This window comes from Thalia democratica, chromosome 2, assembly GCF_965202585.1.
Source record: "Thalia democratica chromosome 2, ktThaDemo2.hap1.1, whole genome shotgun sequence".
Classification (NCBI taxonomy): Eukaryota; Metazoa; Chordata; class Thaliacea; order Salpida; family Salpidae; genus Thalia; species Thalia democratica.
In genome coordinates this window covers 31,220,338-31,242,699 of record NC_139166.1, presented here as the reverse complement: position 1 = coordinate 31,242,699, position 22,362 = coordinate 31,220,338, and the positions used below count along the sequence as shown (strand labels likewise).

The following is a 22,362-nucleotide window of genomic DNA, read 5'->3' as shown; positions in this document are numbered from 1 at the left end:
TACTGGGTTCGGCCAGGACCTAATTCGAAAATAAGATCCTACCAGACCCTAATGTTACGATTTCAGTAGATCAATAAATTTACTTTACGCGTTTCAGTTTTACCTAATATAATATTTCCTGTAAAAAAAATTAAATAATATCTTTCCACACTACCTTTTGTGTGTTATGAAAGATTATTTTCTTAAGCTGGTTACTTGTAGGACCAAAAGCGTAGTTGATTGCTTCTAAAGACTGGCGAAAAGCTTTTAGTTCTCCACCACAACTTAAAAAACACAAGAATAGTATGTTTTCTAGGGGAACCGCTCATTTCCCACTCGGTCAAATTCGAGAACCGCTTACCGACCAAAGGTTAGAGTGATAGTAAAAAATAAATAAAACTAAATATTAAAAAATAAAAAACTTTTTTAGTAGCAATTGTGAGGGGTGGGATTTGATTGGGTGGGAATTGTCAGTATACCGCTTTCTAGTTTGGAAGTTGTATAGTAATCATTTGCAATTGTAGTTCGTTTCATGTTTTTAAATAGTTACTGAAGTTAATATTCTTAATTATTTTTTGTAATGGCAAAAGCTTAATGTTAATTAAATATTATATTATTTTATATCCTTTTCTATTTTAGGATTTTCTTATAGTTGATACTATACTATTTTCAGTTTAACTTCGTTTTATAACTTTAAAAATTTAATTTTCTGTTTTTTATTTTGCAAAAGTAAAAAATTTATATCAAGTTGAACGTAAAAAAGTTTTACTTGTCTTTTATTTTTTACGCAGCTACTAAAGTCGATATCCTATCAATTCTTTCGGCTTACAAATAAATAAAATACAAGTTTATTATAAATGTAGCTTGCAATCATATCAAACATTAAAACTGAGATCTCAGAACAGTTTTTTTTTTCATCTTAGCGATGCATATATTTTTTCAGTTTTAAAACAGAGTTTTTCAACAATTACAATGAATTTGTTTATTAACACCGAAAAATATTTTTCAAACATTTTTTAGTAAATTAATAGTAATAAATACTTGATTATTATGCGTAAGTTTGTCTTCTTTTTACATTAGAAACAACTTAAAATCTTAAGGACCCGGATCCTAATTCTGAAAAAGATCCGGATTCGGTCAGATCAAAACTGAAAACTAGATACGGATCACTACTAAAATCTCAACGAAATAAAGTAATATAAAAAGTATTATATTAAAATTGTGAAAATATTTTTATGTAAAAGAAGTTTGCTTTTTCACATAGTTTGAAAAGATTACAATTCTTTATGCAACAACAGGTTCATGTTTGAAAATTAACACCATTAACATTGATTATGTTTCAATTAAAAGTTATTTCTATACATACATAAAACTTTTACAGGTAAAATAACAGGTAGTTAAAAAAAAAAATCTAAAACGCATAGTTGATTATTTTCTAAAGATAATAAACTGTAAATAAATTTAAAATATGATTAAATCAAATAAAATATGAACAAAAACTTTAAAATCATGAAGGTAATAAAATTGCAACACATTTTTAACATTAAGTAGTTAAATGGATAAACTGTCCAAAATCTTAAGTTCAAACTTATAAAACTCTTTTGGCAAAAAATATTTTATAAATACACAAATCCAAAAGTATTAATAAAAACAAAGTATAAACTTTAAGCTCACTAAAATTACATATAAAGCTAGTAAATGATGGTTAACAAAAATAAGGGGTTATAAGACTTCTATCACTTTTCCTTTCTGTCACTGATGTTACGCTTTGATGTTGAAAAGCGCCCAATGGCGTAATAAGCATAATAAAAGCAAATAACAAATATGCTAAAAAGATGTTGATACCAAAACAATGAGCTCCATACTCTGAAATATATTTTGCTTGAGAAAGTTGTATAAACTCTTTAGGTTTTACAAAAATCATGTAAGCCATAACTTGACAACAGTTAAATAAATAAAAATGTTACAGTTTGTGTTGTTATAAAAACATTTTTTGTATACTTTTATACAGATTGCAACTAGTAATTTATATAGAAAAGCAACTCATCCTTAAGTTGTTTTATGTATTTCAAGTTTTATTGTTATTAAATTTAATATCTATTTAAAGATATAAAATGAACTAAACACTACGTATTAAGCAAATATTGGTAAGTTAAGTTTTTAATTTGGCTAAAGCTAAAATTATGTAAAATAAACATATAATTATATTTAGTAAACAACAAAATTTTTTGATACTAAACTTTTACTAATAATAGTTGATTTAAACTTTTACGTATGGCAAATTTTGTTTCAAGTACTATAATCTAAAAAAGTACATAAAAACTATTAAAAAAAACTGAATCAACAAACTTTTTATAAAATATATGTTCACCCACGAAAAAAGTATTATAAATATACAGTTAAGTTGAAAAAACTGAACTGTATGTAAGGTAAGCAAAGTACAGTTGTGTATGCAAAGTAGAGATAAACTAGAGATAACAACCATAACTTTTTTAAACTACTTGCAGTACTTAGAGAACACGAATTTTGTACATTTAAAAAAATATTTAGTAAGATAACTAACTTTATAACACTAGAAACATCTAGTAACTGAAAAGCGAGGCATTTATATTCGAAACATCTCAATGTATTGAACGAAATAAATCTGGAAAATATACAACAATGAATGCTATTTAATTCTGCACAAAATATGATACTTTATTGTAAGAGATTTTTAAAGCTTATACTTAAAATAACTTTTTTTTTAGGTATAAATAATAATCATTAATTTTAATGACTAAATATATAATTATTATTTAAAATAAAAATACTTGTTTTCTTTTTTTTTCTCAATTTATTTGAGTGAAGTAAAAAGTATACTATAACATATCACAACAGCTTTAACTAATAATAAAATAGTATGTTTCAAATAAAGTTGTATACTGATTCATTCAGTTTTGTTTGTTAATTCATACTAAATAAAAAAGACAATTTTAAACTATTTTATCTGATACCTATGTTTCTTAAGATTTAATAGTTGAAAACCTAAACAAACTTTAAATAGTTCAAATAATGAAAATAAACATTAACAGTTAAAATTAAATTGTTAGTAAATTTAATTAATTTGCATTTTGTTAAGATAAAATTCAAAAAAGTATTATGTAAAAACACTTCAACATAAGTTTATCAAAACTCACAAATCTAATATAGATGCAAAACATTTGTTTAGATTAGGTTTTAACTTTCTAATAAGAATATCTTCACATGAAATGTATAAAGCTGATGTAATTAGAGCTAAATAATAACCAGAATGTATTCCATGCCAGTAAGAACTTACAACCATTACTGACATCAATCTGTTTGATATTCAACACTAAATAAAACATAAAATTATAAAAAATATAAATATATGCAAAAAATAACCTTTTTTCTATTTATGTTTAGTATTGTGATGTCTAAAAACTTAGTAAATTTTATAACTGTTTTTTACATAAGCTCCTGTTTTAATTATAAGTATAAATATTCTTACAAGTGCAATGATATTTTTTAGATTCTGATGTTTTTGGTAGTACTCGTTGTCCTGAATAAACAACAAAATAGTCCTAAAGCTATCAGTAAACAATAGATATGAAGTCTATTTTCTAATATGTTTACTTATAGAAATTGAAATAAAGTACCTATATAATAAATAAAAAAGTTCATCAAATTCTAAAATTAAACAGCAAACTTAAAATACAACTTTGTGATAACAATATGCAAAAAAAAAATCAAACTATTCTAAACTCATTATTTAAATCAATTCAATCAAAAATTTCTTACAATTTTTTTTTAACTTTCAAAGGTTTGATACTCGTATGCCTATATTACAAAATAAATTATTGGTAAATTGTAATATATACTAATATTAAAATTGTAATATTAACTATTTTCGATCATTGTTAAAGTAATAAAATAATAGTGATTTTCACGCTTTTTTATTGTGACACCATAATTACTCTACAGATGGAAATTGAATTTCTAAAGTAAGATATGAAATAGTATGGTTTTTAGTAGAAAATCTTTGTCAAAATTTAGACTTTAGCAAAGTATTTATTTTATAAATTTATTGCTACCACTTCGTTAATATTCAAAATTTACAAAAACTTAGATAGTAAATACTTTAAACTAAAATATATCTTTTTAACTAACACCGTAAACTTTTGAGAAAAAAATTCAGATAGTATAAAGAACCAAATTCGAACCTAAACGACTTTATTGGAACTCGTAGAAATATATAGTATTTTAACCACCACTGTACAGACTTGTTCCAACTTTTCATTGCTTTCCTCATACAAGAGGGTTTTTCACAATCCAAACAATCCACATTGTTGATCGCTTCAAAACTGATTAGCAAATCTGGTCCTGTACTGTAATTAGTACAAGCTTTAAAATGTTGTAATTACAATTTTATATGTCTTAAAAACTTGCTTTACCATTGGTACATTAGTTTTTAAATAGATTTTTTTATATGCTAATATAACTATTTTTAGCCAGTATTTATTTCGGCCATCGTCAACAAGTTGAGATGTTTTATGCCATCGAATATAAACAATGAACTTCACCGCACGATCAACAACAACAGCATCCGAGACAATCCTACGACCGGTTTCGTCCTTATTAGGACTCATCAGGCGGGAATAGTCGCGAGAAACCGCTGTTGTGATCTAACCAAGCGGGCTTAAGTACAAAGTACTGAAGCGACCGTTTGTGAGTAAAGTCCGAAAAATTGACGCAGGCAAATCTTCACAGCCCAACGTCTTAGACATTGTCAGCTTAATGTGAGATTTTACTCTCCACATATTTGATGGCATAAAACATCTCAACTTGTTGACGATGGCCGAAATAAATACTGGCTAAAACTGATAAAACGAGCGTGGAGAGTAAAATCTCACATTAAGCTGACAATGTCTAATACGTTGGGCTGTGAAGATTTGCCTGCGTCAATTTTTCGGACTTTACTCACAAACGGTCGCTTCAGTACTTCGTACTTAAGCCCGCTTGGTTAGATCACAACAGCGGTTTCTCGCGACTAATCCCGCCTGATGAGTCCTAATAAGGACGAAACCGGTCGTAGGATTGTCTCGGATGCTGTTGTTGTTGATCGTGCGGTGAATTTCATTGTTTATATCTAATATAACTATATAATAAATATATAAAAAATATAATACTTTGAGCTTATCATTCATCTATTGTGACTGTAATACTTAATAAATAATTAATTCTACTTGAATTATTTTAAATAAAACTATTTCTACATAAAAACTCAATTTAAGTAATATAATATTTATTTCAAATATCATTCTAACTTAAAACAAAATTAAGTGTCAATTTAAGTAAAATTTATCTCTTTTGCAAAGTTTGTTTTTAATAAAATTTTGCAATATTAGTAAAAAATCAAAAAAATAGTCTTTAAGAAAATTTGTACTTATAACTTAATATTAAATGAAACTAAACTAAGACTAAATTGGAAAAAAAAAGTGAAAAATTAGTAAAGAAGATTTAGAATAAAATTTGTTTCTTATTTCATAAAAAATATTAATAGTGAATTTTCAACAAAAATGTTTTTTTGGTAGTTTATTGTTTGGATAGACAACAAAACATTGTACATTTTCTCTTCAATTCAAGTTAAGTTTTGTTACTGTCGAGTTTTTTTTTAGTTTTAAGATAACTTTTTTGTAAACTATCTATTTTATAATAATTTAATGATGGCTTGTAAGACTGTACCGTAGAAACATAATTAACGAGTCAACAAATAAATATAAACTGTATATAAAAACGATTCAATTTTTCTTATTGAAGTTATGTGTTACACCTTTTTAAATATTTTGTTTTGCTTAGTCGTAAAACATTTTATATTTTAAAATCTATTTACTAGGGCTATTAAATACAAAAGGTTTAAAAATTTTTTTTAATAATATTATATTTATCAATTTGAGCGACTATTTACTATCTCAATTTACTTTAGTCATAAATTTAAGCTTAGTTAAACAAATTGACAATCAGTGAATATTTTCAAGCTAAAACAAATTAAACTCGCTAATTATTTTTGATTTTTGAAAACTAAATTTAAAGTAATGTTGTATATGTTATAAGTTAGAGCAAAAATGGTCTTAAATTTAATAATTTAAATAAATTTTTAACTTAATAAATTGAAAAACCTTACAAAATTTTATAAAACAAAATCAAGTCCAAAGTCTTAAAAGTTTAGGTAGTTAAATCAACACGTGAAAACAAGCAAAAACTTAGTTTTGCTCAAACTATTTTTAATAAAGTATAAGTAAGTACAAGAAGAGATAAACAAAAGTCATGTGACTTTTTTTTTAGCTTTTATTTTGATACCATTTATAAAAACAAACTAATTTTAAAGATTTCAAAACATTAGATTATTAATATGTTTATTAATAAAATCCAAATAAAACAAATTTGTATGAATATAATCACAACGATTTTCAAAGTACTTGCTTAATTGAAACTTTCTCTATTATACTAGTTTAATTTAGAAATATGTATGTAAGTTTTAATTAAGCAAATACTTTACAAATTTTTGTTATTGTACAAACTTTTTTTTAGTTTAAAGATGTATTTACTATTAGAGATAATAACTATTATAATTCATAAGTACTATGACAAAATTTTGAGGGTTTTATTTTTCTTTTGGTATAAAATAAAAATATCTGCTTAGTTGAATGATATTTACTACGACATATGATAGAACAACTTAACCTATACAGTTTTAGTAATCATCAGTACAATTCATCTCAACATTATAAAGTAGTAATTAATTTAAGTTAAATCTTTTTAAAAACAAAACCCTGATGTTATTATACTGCTTAAAAACTAAAACACTTTTAATATTTTAGAAATATATAATTACAAAATAAGAAACTATTAACAAGGTATAAAAAACATATTTGATTTTTTAATATTCATATTATGTAAAGTATCAAAACTTGTCAACTAAATTTAGAAAAACAGTTTGTTATGATAAAAATCGAAAATATTTTATGAAATTCAATATAGATAAATAAATTTATTTATAGCTATCAAATAAACATTAGAGTTTCATATAAACTTACTCAGTTTTCGCACTAAATCAAGTTTAAAAAATTTCCAAACTAGTTTAAAAACTAATAAATGCTAACTCATAAATCCAATCACAATTAGTAGTCGGTCCACAACCAGGCTTAGGAAGACAATTTTTAGGGTAAACCCCAAAACCAAGTGTGATAAAGGCACATTCAGCTGCTTTCCATGCAGAGTAAAATTTAAACCTCATCACCATAAACACCATGGCTATGAAAAATAATCTGTGAAATTGTATTTAACATAATCTCTAGAATCTAGATATTTGTTTAAATTTAAAAAATTTACTTCATTTATAAACTTAAGCAAAATTATTTGTTTATATTCTATATAAGTGCTTATAAAATTAAGTCAAGTATGGTCGAAAATTAAGTTTTTCAGTCATCTAGTTTAAAGCAATATTTGTTTATATAAATTAGTAAAAACTTTAATTTAAAAATCAAAACATCAGAGAATACATAACATTTAAAACAAATGGGATTTTTTTTTTGTTTAGAGTAAACATTTACATAAATTCGAAAAGTAGTCCATATTTAACCGTTACTCATGGGTTAACAAAACTATACATACATTGCTAAACATTAGTGAAAAATTAACAAAAGTGTTTCCCAATTTGACACCTTGCACAGTATTGTGAAAAGAAGTTTTTATAGTATTAAAAATATTACTTTTTAAGTTTTATATTCATTATAGCTATTTTTAAGGCAGATAATTAATAGTACTTAAAAAGTTCTTATGTACAATATAACTGTACTATAATATTTTCATATAAAAATTACTTCCTTAAACGTTTACTTTAGTGATCTACTAGTCACAGTTAAGAGTACTACTTGTCAAAACAAAATTTTTGAAGTAAAGTTAAAAAGTCCAACTTAAAAGAATTATTTAAATTCATTTAAATATATACATTAAATTGAAACAAACTTGTATGCTAATGAATAGTGAAAGAAGTTACCATCTCTAACTTCTTCTACATTAAAATATTTATTTGCAACAAAAAATAATGGAGTGAATACAATAAAAGTTATGAAAGGATTTTTAATGGGGTAAACTATTGGCAGTTTATTGGCAAAATTTGGCGGCATAGTTGCGAAATCATGGAAAGTTTGATATGTGTAAAATGGACCTGTTAGTAAACACAAAAATTTATAACTCATAAAATATAAATTGAAAATTTACCTTCGTATAAATTGCTTTTTTTAATATAAATAATCAAACTTGTTACAAAATAAAACTAGTAATTTTTATATTGTTCAAAAAGGCTTAAATAAAAATTAATTGGTTTTTAAACTGAAAAATATTTTTATAACAAAAGTTCATGCAGTAAAAAAGATCTTCATAGTAGTGGAAAAATAAAAATAGACTATAAAAAAGTGCTTATTATCACTACAAGTTACACTTTATGACAAGTTTGAATTTAAATATAAAATTCAAAGTATTTCTTTATACATATTTTTTAAAAAACAAGGCTAAATTTTTTCATTTTATAAACAATTTTTTTTTTCGATAAAATCCTAACCTAACAAGGTACACATTATATTACAGTTGGTCAAACGGTAATTTAGCATTACATAATTCATTTATAAATATCAATAGTAAAAAAAAAACGTATAGACTGTGAATTTATTAAGCACTTAAAAAAAAACATATTGAAAAAATGGTTACATAACTAATCAAACTACAACAATTAAAAATCTGATAAATTATTTTCAAACTTATAAGGGCCATATCTCTAAATTTTAATTATACTTGGAAAAATAAAAAATGCTCATGTAGGGCTAATTAAGGGCATAAGGGGGGGAGGGTAAACACCCTTTTTTGGTTTTTGATCTTATTTTATATAGTTTTTACTAAGGTATAAAATGCTTTTTACAGATTTAAAAAAATTCAAAATAATTTTTGAGATATAGTCGGTCAAAGTCAGAGGCAACAATAGGTTCCTTATGGGAGGCGCAAACTAAAACTGCAAAAATAGACTATTTCACTAAAAACCTCGCTGCTCCTACGTTTTTTGAGATAACTACCTCAAATTTTCAGGAAATGTTCCTTGATATATTCAGACAATTCTGTCAAAAAGATTTTTTTTTAATTAAAAAATAACAATTTTATATAGTAAATAAACAAAAAAAAAACAGTTTTATTTTAGTTTTTTTGTTATAAAATTTTTATTTTTTAGTTTTTTCAAATTCTGTTCCGACAGAATTTTTTTAATATTGCAAGGAATATTTCATAAAAATTTGAGGTAGTTATCTCAAAAAACGTAGGAGGAGATAGATTTTTAGTGATTTCTAGTTATTTGCCGTTTTTGTTTGCGTCTCCCATAAGGATCCTATTGTTGCCTCCGACTTTGACCGGCTATATCTCTAAAATTATTTTGAACTTTTTAAATCTGTAAAAAGCATCTTGTAGCTTAGTAAAAACTATATAAAAAAAGATCGAAAACCAAAAAAAGGTGTTTACCCCACCCCCCTATGCCCTTAACAACGACATTTTGAAAAAAAATAAATAAAATTAACAGTTACCAAGATTTTCCAAAGTTTGAATAATCAGAATTTGAATAGTCGTGCATACTCTTTGCTATATTAACTATACAAAACCATCATAAAAATATAGGGTAAACTTTTATCAAAAATACTTTAGAAATTCTAATGCATGTTTCAAATTTCTCGCAATAATTTTTTTTTGAAATAATTAAGTAAAATCTTAACATTTTTACAAACTTAACTGAAGAATAGCTCCTTATTTAAGTTTGTTTAGTTATTAATAATTAATTAACAACCTTCAAAAAATATACATAATTAAATACGATATAATGAGCTACATAACTATACAATCCGAAATATGATCTGACAGTAGTTTTACCTTTAAGATGTTTATTAACTTGTTAGTAAGTAATTAGAAGTGAGACAAATGTAAAACTTTTCTTAAAGCATGTAATTTTATAAATTACATTTGATTTACGATGATTTTGTGTTTTTCTTTACTGTTATCTACTTTCTTAGCTGACTTTTGTAGCAGTGGAAACAATTTCAAAATCTTTTAAAAACTCTGCTAGTAATCTTTCTAATTTCCTTTAAAATATTTTCGTTATTTTCTTTTTAATTTTATTGTTATAATGAAATTCTATTATTCATAATGACTGATGATACTTTGAAACGACGCTAAATTAAATATAACATAACGCTTATGTGCTTAAATTGATACTTTAAAACAAAACTATTCCTGATACGTTATATTTTATAAAAATAAACTTATTATCTAAAACATACCAGTAAATAGACCAATATAGCAGTAAGAATACATAAACAAGTCTAAGACATCAGGTTCATCATCAGCTCGGAAAACTAATTCTTGTTTTGATGTACATTTATTTTTATCTCTGAGGTCAGCTATGTCTATTGATACACTCACTACCTATAATTATCAATATAGTTCAGAGAGAAATCATAGTTAAACTTTTACATGCAAGTTAATAGATGAGTAAAAATTAATTAATTTTATACCTAAAATAATTACTTGTTTACAGAACTTAATTTCATTATCTATCAAAATTTTAACAAAAACACCCTTCTAGTTGTTTTGACATTTTGGCTCATATTACAACTGTTCTGTTTATATACAACACTATCTCTTAGTACCTTATTGCGTAAACTAGCAGTTATACAGATGTTAGTTTTCACTTTAAAAAATTTCTGATCTTAATTTGTAATTTCGTTTAATATTTTAGTACCAAATTTGTTTTAATTTTTCTTTAAAGTTGATTTAAGCTTATTGGTTTTTATCAGATGTTAAATATTTTTTGTAAATATAAGTTAAAACTCTTTTAAATAACAAGGTTAGTATATACAACTTTTTTCAGTGGAGAAAATGTTTCATAGTGTTTATTAACAAGTACTATTGACCCTTAATACAACTTTTTTAGAAATTTCTTTAGTAGTATTATTCATATTAGCATTAAGCTTTTTTACCAGTTTTCATTAGTTTTTGTTATGTGTTTAAATATAGCTAGTAACCATAAGCTAAACCTTATGGTTAACGTAGCCTAAATGCTTATTTTAATTTTCAGAATTTAGTTTTAACTGAGGATCTTATTAATCTCATTGACTAACTGAGTGAAACATAGTATTATGAAAAAAATTGTGAATTAAAAAACTTACACGAATGCTAAAAGTTGTAAACTAGGAACAATTATGAACAATATTTTTAATGGAGATTATAAAAATTTAGCAATCCAAACAACATAAAACTGTCAACTATGTTTTTTTGTTTAATTGCTTACTTTATAATCTGATTACAAATTAAATACATCAAAATATACAAGAGTAGGGGAAAAAAGTACTAAAAAATATATTTAGTTTTATATACATAAAACATTCAAATTATTTGCATTAAATCTAATTAATGGTTGTTCTAAGAGAATAAGAAAACAACACAAACGAATAAGACTATTAATTGGACAATCATGAGTGTGCGAGAAAGTATAAAGAAGAGAAGTTTTCAGGTTTAGTGACAGCGGAGAACTCTTTTCAGCTACATACTCTGGTAGCCTTATGCTTCAATCTTTAAGGCCCAGTTTATGTAAGCAGAAAAAGTTCGTATATCAAACTAGACTTTTTAAATCCTTATATTAAGTAATTTTTAAGTAATTGGTTCTTATAGTGTAGTTTTATTTTTATTGTTAGTTTTTATCGCTGTTTTATTTTAGTTTGATTTTAATCTAACAACCTCTATTAATACAGCAAAGTTATTTAGTATTAACATTTAGTTAGTTTTTACACTTGATTATTCCGTCATTTTATATTTTTATACTTTAACATTATACTTACTTTAATTTCATTTTCAATTCAGTTTAACTGAGTAAGATAGACTTTTTGAAAAGGCTTACTTAAAACTACTCAAATAAATTTAAGAAAAAATTAAATGTGTTTTGTTCTATTTTTTGAATAAGTATTGCACCAGAAAAAAGTTGTTCAAATTTTTATATTTAAACGTATTACAAATCAGAAAAATTAATACTTTTTACGATTTTTACAAAACACAAATCATATCTATATTTTCGTAAAATTTAATACTTTTTACACAATTACTAAAACATTTTGTTAAAACATATGTTTCATACGCTAATTCATGTACTAACAATAATATTATAAATCTATTTATCTGTTTATCAAATAAATGTACAATAAAAATAAATAATTTCAAACCAACAAACTGTTTTCAACTTACTTTAAGTGTAAATAGCAGTTGAACAGCATTACTGATGTTACTTGGTTTATCAAACCCATAAAAATGACAAACTCTGAAGAAAAATAAATACCCAAAACACCACAAAAAAGACGCTATTCTTAACCTTCTGTAAAAAAAAATAAGTATTATAATGCTATATGTTTTAGAAAAATTAAATTACAAATGTACATGCTGCTTTTAGTTCTTATTAGACCTGATTAAAGTCCTTAACACACTACAGTCTGCATCAACTTACACCCTTTAACACTACAGTGATCTTCAAGGTATGCACCTAAGCACAGTAATTATTTTACTGTGTGTACAGAAAACGTATAGGGTGTAAAAAATAATTACGTTCGTTTTGTCTTTTTCTGTTAGAAAAAAGTTTACAAACTAACAGTATTTAACACGCTATATGTATATTAATGCACTAAAAAATGTGAAGAATAGTTGCTCATACATTTCTAGTAGTGTGTGCACAGAATTATTTCCCAATAATTTAATATGCATTGCACTGCTTTTGAAAAGGTAAAAAAATAAAATCTTATGTGTATTTGAATACATTGATAAAATATTTTAGACAAAAGTAAAAGAACTTTAGTCAAAAAATAATTATTATTTTAGTTATATATGACGCATCATCTTAAAACTTCAAAATATTTCATACTGATGCTTTTTTTAAATATTTTAGATACTAAACACTATATATCAATAGTTTGGTTTACATATATATAATTTCTAAAAATCCATAATTGTGTATTAGTTTTTATTTATGTTTTCATAAACTCTTTTTATAATTACAAATGATATTCTAATTTAATTTAAATTTAATTCTTTTTCTAAAAAAAAATATATATATGTCTTATCATATATGTACTTTTGACAGAAATAGATCATCATTTATGATAAAAATGAGAGCAAATTAAATTGTATTCGTCGGGTAAAGTTACTGATAATAGAATTTTTAACATGAACTAATAACTACTAAACTTTTTATTAAAAAAATTGTCTTAAATAATTTATTATTTAAAGACAAACTTTACAATTTTAACTAGTATAAAACACAGTTATAGTACTTTTTTACAAACAGGTAAACTTCTTTAAACATTTTTTATTTGAGAACTGTATGCACAGACTTTTTTTTATTTTAATTTAAAGTGTAAAATATTTAAAAAATAAACTTACCTTGAAAAACACTTGACAATTAAAGCATTTACAATGAAACAAGTAAAACTATGAAATAGTTGGTATCCACATGAAAATAAAACCAACAAAAATCCAATAGCTGAAGTAATTGTCTGTTAAATATTTTGTTATTTTATCAAAATATATTTGCATTGCAACAGGACAATAAATTTTTTTGATCAATGTTATGAACGTTTTTAAAAAAGTTGGTCTAAAATATCATGTAGTTTTAAAGGGCAACTTTCACAAAACCTTTGTCTCAATTTCAACACTAATTCGAAAATTTTCACTTAAACAAACTTAATTTCTGTCTGTTTACCCAATGCCATTTTTCTTACAAATGAACAATACGATATCGAAAAATGGTTACTAAATTACTTTTACATCTTGTAACCTTAGAAAATTCAGTGGAGCAAACTAGTTATAAAAAAAGATGATCTTTTTCAAAACTTCGAATTTTTAGAAACAAGTTAAGAATAGAAATGATTAAGCTTTTTTATAACTTAAACTTTAAATTATAAACTAAAACACGGCTTTTATTCAATAAATAAAACTTTTTAACAAAATTTGAAAAAAAAATTCTTCAGTAGAGACACTCAAATAATAATAATGGAATAACTGAAAATTTTTTAAGAAAATTCGTTAAAAAAAAAAGAAAAATTTAGACTTTTGTAAAATTGTCTTCTTTTGGTTTCAGCAATCCGTATAAGGTCTTATTAACATAACTTACTGAACTCTCTAACTCTGATTGCTTCTATTTCAAAAGTTACTTAAAAATTTTTTAAGCTATCAAAAATATATGATTTCTAAGATATAGCTCTACAAAAAAACCAACTTGTAAAATACACAGTGGGTCTCCCTATAAGCAAAAAGATTTATTTACATAAAAAATGACATAACATTCAAAAATCTAAACTTTACTGGACTTTTGGTACATGTTTTGAAACTTGTTACATTTTTTCTGACTGGAACTAGACCACGTTATTAAATACTATACTTAATGAAAGACAAGTTTTACACAAAAAGTTTTAGAAAGGAAGCTTGTTTTATTTTATATCATGTGCAATACTAAATTAATAAGAATTAAAATTAATATTTTTTCTAAATAGATAGAAATAATTTATTTCACTATAGGGAATTTAAACGAGTTAGCTTAAATGACAAGATGTATAAGCTTTTATAGAAAATTAACAACCATTTTCAGGATTTTTTAAAAAACTTAAAGACTAAGCTTTTACTGCTACTTGCAACATAAATTGTATCAAAGCAATTTATAACTTATTTTGTTATTATTAGTATAAGTAAAAAGTAATCATATCGAACATATATTTAAACGTAAAATTTGAAACAATAACTTTAGGAGATAGTTTGGCCATAAAGGATTAATAATATACAAAATGACTTTAATTTTATGATAATAATAAATTATACAGTATCCTTTCTTAATTACACTAACACATGTTTCTGTGTGTTTATGGAGAACACAAATACTGTAAGGAAAGTTTAGAAGCTAAAGTAGGTATATACATGTGTCCATTACAAATAAAAATAATTGCTTTAGATTTTTAAAGGTTAATGGTTAATAATAGATAAAATACGTAATGTTAAATCCGACTGTTACAAAATTATATAATATTTGAGATTATTACGTTTAAATTAAATGAATTAAAGTAAAAATACAAAATAAAACAACAAACCATAATATAAACTACATACATGAAATCAAGGAAGTAATAATTCTAAATATTTACTGGTTACTAATCATTCAAAAAAACATCTAATAATTACATCACATCATTAAGCTGTTATATATAAACATATGAACAAATTAGTGAACTTATACTACAAAGTTATATAATTTATTTTTTATGTTCGGAAAAAGTAGTAGAGCGCTTTAATTAAAAAATAATAATATGTTTTCTATTGTGAATAAAAAAAGTAAAGCAACAAACATTAATTATCGGATTAATAAATTTAACAATAGTAAAGGTAATAAAAGCTACAGAAAGTTAGTATAATATATATTTTTATTGAATGTTTTTTAATGGTTAAATCTAAATTATAACAAAATTAAAGTTAGATACAATTAGAAAGAAAATTTAATTTAAATTTAAAAGATTTTTAAAACCAAGCACAAAAATCAAATTTGTTGTTAAGCTTTCAAAGACATGACCAATAATTAAACTACAGCGCCATACATAAGACCACCATGACTTAAACTACATATATATTATACAATAAGTAAAATAATAAATTATTTTTTAGAAAAGAGCAGTCGGGTATCTAAATTAAAGATGTTATTAATGTATAATAATTAAACTACGTAGTAAATTATGGGTTTTTGTTTAATTATTAAACTATGAAAGTTAAAATTTTAAATGTTAAATGCTAAGTATAAACCTGCAGTAAAAAAACCTCTAGCCGTTCTATTAAGCGTAGTAGGTAAAAAAGCACGGTTTATCTGTGTTTTGAATACAGGTTTCCAATTAAACTTGGAACTTAAAACATAAAAAATATGAAGATTTAATTTTATAGCTGCATCTTAGTGATCATACACTTTTTACAGCTTAAAAAATTCGAAATAACTTTTGAGATAAAAGCCAACAAAGTTAGTGACTTCTATAAGTTTCTAATGAAAACAGTTTTTCTATGCTACAATTTCCACCTAAAGTCTTAAATTTTTTTTAGTAAAACCATTTATAAAGTTCAATTTTGTTCATTCATAAAAAAAGTATCTAAAACCTTATAACAAATATGAATTATTTTAACTTACTCACCTTTTATTTCTGTATTTGTTATCATTAAATCTTTAAAAACAAAACTTTAACGATTTTTTTTATAAACTTTAGAACTCTACTTTTTAAAAACATAAAGTAATAGTTAGATCTTAATTTATTTTTATAATTTCAAAGAAAATTGTGAATAAAAAAACTTTTGTTTATAGTTTGTATTGGTAACTTTAACAAAACTTACTCAAAATGTATCTTAAAATATAATTAATATTTTTATATCCCAAAAAAGTAGCTTTAAACTTTAATTTAAGAGAAAATGTTAATTTTTCTTAAAATCTTAGTATTCTTAGAACTTAAATGAAAAAGGTTTAGAATGTTATCAAAGTTTTTAATATAGACTTAATCATGTTTAAGTACGATCAATAAAAAAACTTAAAAGCTTACCTTTCTAGATTGAGGTTTCTTTAAATACTTTAAAGGAAAACCAATTAAAATTGAAAAAACAAGAATTATTGCATAAATTTGTTCATCAGAAAACATCAAAAAACTCATAATTTGCTTTAATAAATAGCATCTGTTTTAAATTAAAACTATATTAAACTTGATTTTTTTAAAAACAAAAGGATTTCTGTATGTATAAATAAGAGTACCAAGATCAATTAATTTAAGAAAGGCAATAAAAAGAAACAAAACTTAAAACTATAAACAGTAATTGTTTATTATATTAGTCCTTAACTTACTTAAAGTGAAAACTTTAAATTATTGTAATGGAGTTTCAAACTTTTTTTCATATATAATAGCTTTAAAAGCTTAATAAATTTCATAAACTTTAATTATTTAATGTATCAAATGTAGTAGAAAAACCTTCACTAACTAACTACTAATATTTTTTAACATTTTTTATACGACCATGTTTGTATGTATTCAAAATAATACTGTTTAGACATAAAATTAAAATCTAAGAAACACAATTAAATCTTAATTTATAGTTTAAAAGCAACACAATTCACAGTAAAAAACTGCTAAGTTTATGCATAAAAAGACTACTTATGTTCAGGAAAAAAGTATAAATAAATTTATTCAATACTATCAGCACTTGTTCACAACATTAAAATTTACTTCCAAATTTTAAAACAAAACAAACTAAAACATTTACTTAAAAAAAACTTATAGTTACTAACAAAGATATTATAAATCGTGATTTTTTTAGGAAATTAAATTGTTAGGACTATTACTAAACTTTATCATACCACAGTTAGTACAAAATAATAAACAATAAAACAAAGATAAGTAACTTAGCAGACTTGAAATAAAAAATAAGTTAGTCAGCTACCTATTTTAAAGAACACTATCAACAGTATTTATTTTCCTAAAATACTTTAAACAGATTTTAAGATTGTACTTTTTTGTCTGAGTAAAAAACTTAAATAAGTATAACCATTAACAAAACTTAAACTATTCAAGTTTTAAACAGACGAAATTAAAAATTTAATAATTTTACAAATTATTTTACCTATTTTGAGATAAGTATTTTTTAAGTAGTATTTAATTGTTACAGTGTGTAGAAGGATTTTTTTTGTACAAATATTTCTTATAAAATTGTAGGTAACTTTTACATATAATGTTGAATGCTAACACATATTTTTAGTGAATAAAAACATTTATTTTTTATCAGCTAGAGCCTTCTGCAGGTTCTTCAGCATACAAGTTCTGCTTTTTAACTAATTCATCGCAAATATCAGTAAGTTCTTTTAATTCATTCTCTTTTCTTTGAAGGTCATCTTGAAGAATCTGTTTTTTCGTCTCACAAACTTTCAAGTAGTTTTGCATTTGAGAAATATCACTTTTCAATTTCAAAATGTCATGGTTATGTTCGTTTTCAATTTTCTTGATTAGAGCTTCTGTGTCGGCATTTTGTTTGTGGATTTTTTTATCGAGTTCAACTTCTGCTTCTGTTAGACTTTTTATAGCTGTTTTCAACGAGGTTTTCAGATCGTTTTGAGCGTGTAAGTTCTGTTTAGCCTTTCTATACCTAAAGATATTTTAAACAATTTAAAGTAACATAAAATTATGCAGTGTCATAACAAAAACCTTTTAAAAATCTTGATGTGCATAGAACTATATGTTTTTTTATAAATTTACTTTTTTTGTAGTAGTTTTGTCTTTACAGCACAAAACTCTTATTTGTATTCTAGATATATATTATTAGTTGTAGAGTTCAACTTTTCTTTAATAGAGAGTGCAAAGTAGTTAAAGAGGAATAATAAGTCTCTTAAAATAATTTTTGTTTTGGAAGTTTCTAAGCTATTTTATTCAAATTTTCACATTCTTTTATACTTAATTTTCATATCAATCTATATAACTCTTCTTTATTTTCATTAGTAAAACAAGATAAAAGTTCCTATTAAGATGTAACTTATCAATTAGTTGACGAAAAAATTATAATAATCAACTATGAAAGCTGTAGTAAAATAAAAAGAAGCATTAGCAAAATATAAACGCTGTTTTAAAACACTTTCTATTTTAGTTTTTTATTATAGAAATAAACAAAGAGGTTTTTTATTGAACATTTTTTTAATTAACAGCCAAATTTCTAACCAGATTTTTTAATTTCACTTGCAGCAGAAATCAAATCGAATTTTGGTATTTTAAACAAACGAAAATCAAACCACAAACAAAAAACCTTTAAAAAACTTACTCTATCAGGGCCCAGTCTATGTAAGCATAGAAAATTCGTTTATCAAAATGAGACTTTTCAAATATCTATATTAAGTATTTTTATAGTAATTATTTCTTAAATATTTCAGAGTTTAATTCTATTATTATATGTTTTTACCATTTGTTTGCTTTAATAAAATTTCAAATCTAGAACCTTTTGACAGTAAACAGTAGTATTGTTCTAGCATGAAATCTTACAAAAATATTGTTTTGATAAACCTTAATTGAACGGTCTTAACAAAAAAATATTTATTATGAAATGTGTGTTGTAAAATAATTTAATATAAGAAATTATAGCAAAAGAAATCATGTTACCTTGCAAAAGTTGATGTTAAAATTCCATCTACTGTTGATAGCTCCTCCCCCATCTTTTTAGACTTTTCAGAAAGTTCATTATACTCATTCTCTTTATGTTCATACTGGTCATAAACTTGTATAAGTTTTGATTGTGAATTCATGGCCTCTACTTCTGTTCTCATTAATTGTGTTTCTAATTCAAGAACTTCCTTTTCTAAATCCATAATGTGTTTGTCTACATCAGACATTTTATATGTATCTGTTATTATGTTTTAAACTTTAAGAAATTATATTTAATTTACAAATGTTTTAAACTATGATATGAAACAAATACACTTTAATATATGTTATTTATGAAGAACATGAATTTATAAAGAACTGATTTCAAGAACATGGTTACTATAATAAATACAGTTTTTCAAAAGGTAGTAAACATAAACAAGGTTAAAAAAAGGTTTCTACAACACGCCTCAAGAAAAAAGTTAGTTTTTAATGCTTATAAATCTTACTGAAAACCAGGTACGTAGCTTGGTACTTTTCTGCAAATCTACAGAAACGTAAACATTTGTGTGAAAAAACTCGCTTTTCTTTTGATTATTCAGCTTTTAAGACCTTGTTTCTTTAGCTTTAAGTATTCGTTTATACTAGTTTTGCACTCCTGAGAGATAATTTTTATATTTACTGTACTCTCTAGCACTTTTAGTGTCATAAAAAATAAAGATTTTATTTTTAAAGAACAGTAAATAAAAATTTTAGTGTTGTAGATAAGGTTAAAAGATATCTAGATTATTATAGAAATACAAACTAAAAAACACAAGATAAACCATAACTACAGAACTAATACAAACTACTAACAATAATTGAACACAAATAAACTGTTCAATAATTAATAAACACATAATTAAACCTAAAGAAAAAACGGACTACATATTATAAAAAAACGTTCCGAAGTATTTCAAATCGTTAAGCTCTCAATGCACCACCTGATTGCCAAATCCTAATGCTTTCAAAACGTGGTCTATTTTATATAAAAAGCAACAAAAATTGTTCTTTTCTTGCGTACAGACTTTTTTATAATTTTTACTTCAATTTATATTTTTTAAAAAACTTTAAAGATGCAAATAAAAACTTAGACAAAAGACATTATTTTTACTATGGTCTAAAATAACGGGCACTTTTCTGTTACATATTTCCGTTATTAAATGTGTTTTTTTTTTCAGTTTATAGAATTAATGTATGCGTTTATGCACTACAATCTTTTTAACCAAATCAATTTATTTTTTTATTTTATTAGGTCAAAGTTGTAATGCTGTTGGCATTTTCTCCTTTTCGAGAGAGCTATCTTGTATTTAAAGTAAAGTTAAGCTTAAAACTGGCTTTTAGTTTTGGCTGCATAGCAGCTAACTTTAAGTCATTGCGGCTTTTTGCTGCACTTAGTTGTGAATGGTTTCAATCTTGTTAATCAAATTTAGTTCGCTTTTAGATCATTTTATGAGTTTTGTCTAAACAAACACTTAGTTTTCAGCTTCTTTAGTTCATGTATTTTAGTCTTTTAAAAGAATTGATAACTCAATTTATTGGCTTTATGTTGTATAGTATTTTATCATCTTTTTGTTTTGTAATTTCATTGTAAATACAACATCATCATCACAGACTTAAGTTGCGTTTAACAGTAGTTTAAGTTACTTACTATTAAACCTTTAGTAAATAGTAAGTAAGTCATATTAGTTTATTTAGCAACTATAGTTTACTCATTAGCTTGGGGACATCTATTTTACAAGTTAAAGTGTACGTTGCGTCATAAACCAGGCCCCTAACATTGTAGAAGTAGAACACCCCGTTAGCAAAAGTGTTGCCACTCTTTGTTTCAAAAAAAAACTGCCCTGAGTCATCCTGAGTTTTTTAAAAATCCTTTTAAAAATTCCGCCTATGGTCTAACTCAAAACTACTTATACCTCATGTTCAATTTTCTTCTTAATATTTAAAATGAAGGTTGTATGTGTATGCTTCTGCATTATATGTTCACTAAACCTATGAGAAATACTGTTTTTGAAGATTCAACGTTAAAAGTTTAAGTTAATTGAGATTAAAAAATAATTGAGTTTGTGGACAAATTTATGTAAAAAGACATTTGACATTTTTTGACATTTCAATTGACTAACTTTAATCTTACTACAAAAGTACTTTCTTGCATGAATTAGCTCTAAGCCTGATGAATATTCATTTTAGACTTAAAACAAAAACTAACATGTCATTTTTTAAGAATGGTGAAGAAATAGCTGTAAGGCTAAAATATTTCTAAAACGCATTTCAAAATAAATAAAAATCATGTTTTGGAACAAAATTGGTTATATAAAATAACAAAATATTGAAACTGGATCAACTAAATCTAACTCTAGATCTAAAAAAATCTGCCCTGAGATTTTAAAAAATCTTAAAACTATCCTGAGATTTTATTAAACATCAAAACAGTCCTGAGTCATCCTGATTATAAACAAAAAGTCAAAATATCCGAGTTATTCTTAGTATCCCTGAGATTTTTTAGAATTTTAAAATACCCTGAGTTTCCCTGAGTGTGTGGCAACCCTGAGGTTTAATTAAAAAAGTACAGATTTTTTTCCTTAACTAAATTGATATTTTTTTACGAAATTTAAAAACACATTAAAACTTTTTTGTCTTGCAGTTTTTATATAGACTGCATTTATACTTAAAATTTCTTTGAAAAGTATATCTAAGTTTATTCTTTAAAAAGATAAACAAAAAAAATATAAGCTTATAATAGCTCCTCTGTCTAAGTGCATGTATCATATTTTTAATATATTTTTAATCTCTAAAAAAATTCAGTAGTAAACTAAAAGCTAAGCAATCATGTACAAGCCTTCACTTATATGATACTTTAGATTTTTAAATGGATAAAAATTAACTTTTAAGCTAAACTAAATTTTAAATAGCTACTTAGTTTTATTCTTTTGCAACTAAAAATAAGTATAGGTACAATGAGTACAGTACAACAAAATACAATAAGTGCTTATGTGTTTTAATATAAGCTCTTCTTATTTTAATATTTTTTCTTTGGATATAGGTAATTTTCTGGCTTGTTATTAATAAATGTTTAATAAATTGG

The 22,362-nt window shown here is 24.1% G+C and overlaps 2 protein-coding genes across 3 annotated transcripts; both read right to left on the bottom strand.

Annotated features, from left to right (window-relative positions):
- Positions 1–946: 946 nt before the first annotated feature.
- Positions 947–16,793, bottom strand: LOC145829550 (membrane-bound acylglycerophosphatidylinositol O-acyltransferase mboat7-like). The gene is made up of 10 exons (XM_082937388.1): positions 16,668–16,793; positions 13,492–13,604; positions 12,307–12,433; positions 10,350–10,494; positions 8,005–8,206; positions 7,140–7,304; positions 4,200–4,364; positions 3,156–3,314; positions 2,543–2,623; positions 947–1,845 (listed from the first exon to the last, which is right to left on the bottom strand). Exons 1-10 carry the CDS (start codon positions 16,773–16,775, stop codon positions 1,716–1,718), a joined length of 1,395 nt encoding a protein of 464 aa, XP_082793514.1. The 5' UTR covers positions 16,776–16,793; the 3' UTR covers positions 947–1,715.
- A 907-nt stretch (positions 16,794–17,700) lies between these two features.
- LOC145829750 (uncharacterized) lies at positions 17,701–19,894 on the bottom strand. Of its 2 annotated transcripts, none has more exons than XM_082937619.1 (3): positions 19,755–19,894; positions 19,257–19,497; positions 17,701–18,255 (listed from the first exon to the last, which is right to left on the bottom strand). In XM_082937619.1, the coding sequence occupies exons 2-3, from the start codon at positions 19,484–19,486 to the stop codon at positions 17,895–17,897; spliced, it is 591 nt and encodes a 196-aa protein (XP_082793745.1). In that variant the 5' UTR covers positions 19,487–19,497; positions 19,755–19,894; the 3' UTR covers positions 17,701–17,894. The 2 variants fall into 2 exon arrangements, with proteins under 2 accessions (XP_082793745.1, XP_082793746.1); XM_082937620.1 differs by having other exon boundaries at positions 19,748–19,879.
- Positions 19,895–22,362: the final 2,468 nt, after the last annotated feature.

Bases quoted from the DNA above. Each gene is read 5' to 3' on its own strand.
- LOC145829550 (XM_082937388.1), bottom strand. From the start codon at position 16,775: ATGAGTTTTTTGATGTTTTCTGATGAACAAATTTATGCAATAATTCTT. The intron at 12,434-13,491 runs GTAAGTTTATTT...TTTTTTTTACAG, and splicing joins ATTGTCAAGTGTTTTTCAAG to AAGGTTAAGAATAGCGTCTT. The intron at 1,846-2,542 runs GTTAGTTATCTT...AATATATTTCAG, and splicing joins GATGTTTCTAGTGTTATAAA to AGTATGGAGCTCATTGTTTT.
- LOC145829750 (XM_082937619.1), bottom strand. From the start codon at position 19,486: ATGTCTGATGTAGACAAACACATTATGGATTTAGAAAAGGAAGTTCTT. The intron at 18,256-19,256 runs GTAACATGATTT...AAATATCTTTAG, and splicing joins TTAACATCAACTTTTGCAAG to GTATAGAAAGGCTAAACAGA.